This window comes from Calypte anna, chromosome 4A (genome assembly GCF_003957555.1).
Source record: "Calypte anna isolate BGI_N300 chromosome 4A, bCalAnn1_v1.p, whole genome shotgun sequence".
Lineage (NCBI taxonomy): Eukaryota > Metazoa > Chordata > Aves > Apodiformes > Trochilidae > Calypte > Calypte anna.
Window position 1 is genome coordinate 12,877,711 of NC_044248.1, and position 6,000 is coordinate 12,883,710.

At 35.3% G+C, this 6,000-nt stretch overlaps 1 protein-coding gene across 1 annotated transcript in view; it reads right to left on the minus strand.

Annotated features, from left to right (window-relative positions):
* ARAP2 (ArfGAP with RhoGAP domain, ankyrin repeat and PH domain 2) overlaps nt 1-4,061 on the minus strand; it is a 117,686-nt gene extending 113,625 nt beyond the window's left edge. Inside the window, exon 1 of the mRNA XM_030449915.1 lies at nt 3,157-4,061. Coding sequence (XP_030305775.1) covers nt 3,157-4,061 — 905 coding nt within the window. The remainder of the gene's footprint in view (nt 1-3,156) is intronic.
* Between the last annotated feature and the right edge of the window lie 1,939 nt (nt 4,062-6,000).

A 6,000-nucleotide genomic window follows, 5' to 3' on the forward strand; every position in this document is an offset into this window, starting at 1 on the left:
TTAGTACCACAGTAATGCCAAGTATATTTCAAAGAAGAAAGAAAACCAAAAATATTTCCAACATATGAAATGCTATGGTGTCTTGCCAGCTGGCAGCATGTTTTTTTACAGGCAAGAGTCAGAAACACAAGTGAGACATGGAAAAGGAGATATAATTGCAAGAGATGCTAGCACATTAGTAGCAATAACAAGTGACATGGTCACAGAGCTACAAAGGGGCCCAAGCACACCCACTGTAGGAACATTTTGTGCCAGAAGGCACATAGGAGATCAAGAGAAAAACATTTTCTTGACTATTAGTCAATTTTATTGACTAATATTCATAAATGACTAGAAGGAAAAGTTGAGTTTCCCAGATGACTTCAACAGGGTTTCTCTGCTTCTATGAAAAAACCATCACACAGGGTAATAAGGGTGAAACCAGCTTCTATCAGTAAGTCAGCTGAGAATGTACAATTCTCTAAGATAGACACAATCCTTGCTAAGGTTAAAGATGCTGTGAGCTGTCATTTTAAAGTTCTGTATTAATTATTTGTGTCTAAAAAAGTATCCAGCAAAGTTATTAAGAATGCAGCTTAAGTTCTGTTTTGAAGTTCTGGTTTAGCCTTGATCTTCCTCAGACAGACTGCTACTTGTCCTTCAACAGTTCCACATTGTTATAACTGGAGCATAAAGAGGAAGAAAATAAGCTGAAGCTCTCAAATCAAAATAGTGGGTAATGAAGTCAGTGACCCAGTGACCCAGTCACCTATCAGTCACTAATAAACTGTTTTGGAGGATTTACTTTAATAGTAAGAAGACTACAAATATAGTATATTCTCTCTACTGGGTGATTGTTTCTCAAAAGACATTGAGTACCCTTTCAGTTGTTTCTCAAAAGACATTAAGAGTACCCTTTCAGTAGCTAATGTTATCTTTAATGATAAGATTCCCATTTCAGCTCAGCAGGAATAGCTTTATCATATGAAGCAGTGATGTTCACACTACAAAAGTAAACAAAGCTTCTCTGCACTGGAAGATGTCTATACTGAAGTTTCAATAAGCACAGTATTTTGGTGATTTGGAAAGCACTAATGAAATATTTTTAAGACACACCAAAATCCCTTACTTGTTGCAAAGAATCTTTGCCTCTCCATCTCTTCAGTCAAACAAGTATATTACAACATTTAATATTTATTTCTTTCAATAATCTAAAAGAAACATAAATGATGAGAAAACTCTGTATTTAGGGCATGTATAAACTTGCTAATGATGCTTCTAACCGCCAAGATATACAGATGAGAAAGACAAGATAAATACAAAACAGTCTCAGACATGTCCCTTTTAGGCATAGCTAGTGGTTTAAAGAAAAAAACCTAAAACATTTGACTAAAAGTAGTGCAACCTAATGATCTGGATATGGCTATGCCTACAAAATTTTGCATACAACTTTGCATGAATTCTTCTTCCTATTTAATCAGCATGGCAGGTAAAACCTTACAGTAAACAGAACAAAAAATATCGCACAGTAGTCTGTGTGGGGGTACACAGCCTGTAATATTATGATCAACTCCACATTCAGTGCCTATTATGGTTAGCATCCAAAGAATATTACTTTTTTAAAGACAGGGCTATTGTTAAGTTCTAACATGGGACCTTTTCCCCTACATTCCATCATATTTTTGCAATACAGGCTACAACTAATGCTTATTCAAGACAATAAGAGCTACTCACTAATTTGTGGATTCAAATGATGAACTCAACTATTTTGAGGGAAGAAAACTGCACACCCACATCACATGAGTATTTTGAAACAAATTCCAACTCTCATATGCAATTTATCATAACAAACTTTAATGGACTCTATCCAATGCTAGTCTCAGAACTAGTGCACTCTGCTAGTTGCACAGAACTATCCTTACAAAGATTTCATGAACTCTGAAAGCCTCCTCCATCTAGTCATTTTTTCTTTGGTTTGGTTTTTCATTTTCCACTGCTTCTTTCCTGCTGGAATGCCTCAAAGATATTCTTATACCACAAGCATCATTAAAAGCTAAATTTCTGCCACTATGAGAATACCAGCAAAAGCCAACCTAGGCCTGCTATGGCAACCTGGTTGCATTTATTCCCTGAGCTAAGAATTAAATGACAACCAGCTTAGAAATTAATCAAAGAGCCATCTTGAAGAAATTCCTTGCTTTAGACTCACAGTATGTCATTTCCTCCACCAAAATGGCCTGTTTTACTTTAAAGCAAAAAATTTATATATTTATCTTTATATAAATTTTATGTGCTTTCAGGCTGAGACTTAAGGTTCTCATGCAATCATCCTGTAATATCCACACATGCAATCCTATCACATACATCCTGCTTTGCTTACAGGGTGTCTGCACCATATAATGCCAAAAACAGACATGAAGGTTCTTCTCAATTCTTCTCCACTTTTTAGATAGGAAGGTGCTTAGTTATCCAAAATTTCATAGATCTTTCTTATAATAAAAAAATTAATTTCCATTTTCTAGGAGTAGCATCTCTTGAAACATACAACATTAGACACTGCTGTGATACAACCTATTTACTTGGGTTTCACAGTAACTGTTGTCTTATTATCAAAATAATAACTTAAAGATGAATTTGTAGCCCTCTTGAAATCACCATTTTGTCATAATTTTCCTGTAATGGATCAGAATTTTATCAGATACATGTCAGATATGCTAGAGCTAAGGTCTAATAAATATTATAAACAATGTTTTCATTTGGAAGAGATTCAACAGCTTTGTCTTATTTTTCAATCTTTGTTTTATAACATTTGTGTATTTCCAGTCTTCCCTACTTTAACAACATACAGACTAAGTTTTAAAAATACTTTATATAGATGTTCATAAAAGGGTTATATCTAAAACAATGAAGATTTGTTTGAAAATTAGTAGATTCAGAGATGACTGGGGATGTTACTTGTAAAATTTCCCTTTACTCTCTTGTTTTAACTTTTAACTAGCACTGAAGCTTAATCCTCCTTCAGTTAATCTGGTAACATTAATTCCAAATCTGGTGAACTTACAGCACATATAAAAAAAAAAAAAATCACAAACAAATTACATAAAACACCCATGAAAAAACTCAAAGCATAACTTCTACAATGACAGTGATTATTCATTAGAATGAAACAGCTGTTACCTTGAAGCTTGAACTTCACTTGATTTGGGAATTTCTGGTACAGGTCGATGCCTTAATATAAAAGACCGGCTTGCTCTTGGAAATACTTTCAGGCAGCTTTGTGTATAAGAACCATATAAGTCATTATCTATCATTTCTCCTTTAAACTTAAAGAATGGAGAATTCGGTTCACGGTCCAATAAATCATCCCCATCTGTAAACATCAGATGTTTGTTTTCACTGTATTTTGCCTCACATGAATGAGCAAATGAAGAAGGAGGATCATGACATGCCAAACAGCCAGCCAAGTGCTCATCAGCATGGTATGCAGCAGATTCTTCCAGTGAGGTATCTGGCTGAGTATTTGTCTTAATACTTCCACTTACATTGACAGCTTTTAATATGCTGTTTGAATTCTGGTATAAACTAGAAAAATCCAGATTTTTAAGGCTATCATCATTTGCCTCAGGTAAGTTTTGCTCTGCAGGTTCAAACCTTTCTTTATCAGTGGAAACTTTACTAAGAAGTTGTTCTGAAAGTGTTCCAGATATCAAGCTAGTCCCATCAACACTCGAATTGCTGACTGGAGACTCCTGATCCAAGGATGAATACTGCTTCTCTTCTAAACTTTTCAGGTCTTTGCATTTTAGATTTGCATAAGAAAGAGAATTTCCTTCCATTTTTGAAAGAGTGGTGTCTAGTTGCTTAAGAATCCTTCTGCGGTGCCCTGTAGGCAACACTCCCATTTGCTGAAGCACACTGTTATTTATTCCAACACAATCTCTCACAATATGATAGCCATATTCTTTAAAGTTAGGCAGATACTGCCCCAAGTTAATGCTGACCAAGAATTCTTCAATACCAGTGCCATTGCCTATGGATGACATGATGGCAGCTTCATTCCAAACAGTGCCCCAAACAGTCATGTAGAAACACAAACAGGATGTATGGCTTCAAGTTTCTTCAGTTCAAACTGATTTTTTTTTTTGAAGACTACAAACCTAAGAAAAAGAAAAAAGGACATTAAAAAAAAATCCCACCTGACTTCACATTAATACTGGATAAAATTCTGAAAGACTCTCTATCATTTGTACAGTGCTTTTTATACATTCTTTATATTTGTAAATTTCAAGGAGGTTAAACAGGATAACCACTTCATGCTTTTACCTTGGCCTGTATAGAGACCATAAAGAAATCAAAGTCTTAACTAAGCACAGTCTTAAAACATATAATGCTAAAAGTTAATGTTAAGACTAATGACTTACCTAGACACACACTCTTTTACTTCACAGCACTTGGATATAAGGGAGAGAAAAAGTGATCTAAGACCCAAACATTTCCCATTCCCTCTCTAGCACCTATTATCTACACCATAGGGCTTCTACTCCCTTATCTTCTGAGTCTCTTCTTAGCACAGCAACACACTTTTAATGGGAAAAAAAGGAAAAATGACTGGTTAGAGCACTATGAAAACTGTGGGTTCAAGCCTTCTTCAACTGAGAATCGAAGAAGTACTATAACAAATAGTTTACAAAGGTAGAACAATTTTTGAGGATGACGGAGGGTGGAAATGCCTAATTGTTTAATAAGTGCAGAAAGCTATGGAGGTGATCAAAACACATCTTGCGGATCAGGCCCTTCAAAGAACTGTCAGGAAAGAGGTAGCTACTAGCTTTTCAACTCAGCCAGGGAAGCAGAGTTCTCTCGGCCACAAGCAGGAGCAGAGGCATTACCCTGTAGGCAAGTTCTGGCCTCCACAATTAGCTTGGGACATTTGGTACCTCGAGTGCCCAAGACAGTTTTTCCTCAGTATTTTCCAACTCTTGCTCTCTCCAGTTTCCACCTATTTGAGTTCTTTCTTTCTGTCAGGGCCATATCCAAATTCACAATATAGAGAATCCTAAGCAGACTGGGACGCTACCATTCTGAAGGTGCCTGAATCCTGAAATCACATCTCTTTAAAGAAGGTTTGAGATCAGCAACAGTCAACAGGTTTTTTCACCTCCCTCTTCCTGTATAAAGAGTAATTTGGCCTTAAGGAAATGTGTTGACTGTAGTAGCTGTCCTGGCATGCAGGTACTAGCCTTAAGCAGCCTGGAAAAGAAGGAACAGCCTGGGTAGAACACTATTAAGACTTAAGTACCCATTAGAAAGAAAAAATCATACACCCAGAATATATCTATTGTAGTAGGTATCAATAAATTATTCTTCAAAATATTTCCTGACAAATAGGTTACTACTTATGATCTAGAACTGAACCTTAAAATATTGCCTACTTTTGTACTCTATTATTTGCTCCAATAAAAGATAAAACTCCTTTCTGTAAGAATACCCCGATATCTTTTGAGTAACTCCATCATTATTCTGAAAAGCAGCCCCCTTCACATTCTGCAAAGCCAAACATAAATAAATACAAATTTAAAACCATGTACCAAATGGAGCACAATTGTCATCACTGCTATGTATTTGTGAATTATGATTCTGAAATGAATGAATAAAAAATTCAATCACTAGAACTGCTACACTTTCAAAAAGTGGTAATCAATAACAGGGAAAAAACAAACCTCTTTATACTTACATCATATATATACATAATATAGTTAGAGGAAACTAAGACAAACAAACCTACGTTTTTCTGGATGATGTAAAAAGTCAGCATGGCACATTTACTCTATAATTGTTCCATTATTTAAAATAAGTCTGTGGATTCTTGATAATATCTTCACTTTGGGGGCAATATTTTTATCAGATTTGACCACTGTCCATAAGTTTGTGAAGTGACTTACTCTCTTCAATATGATATACAATTAAAACATTTTACAAGTTTTAAAAGAAAAAAAAAAAAAGGCAGCAAAAACCCCTTTA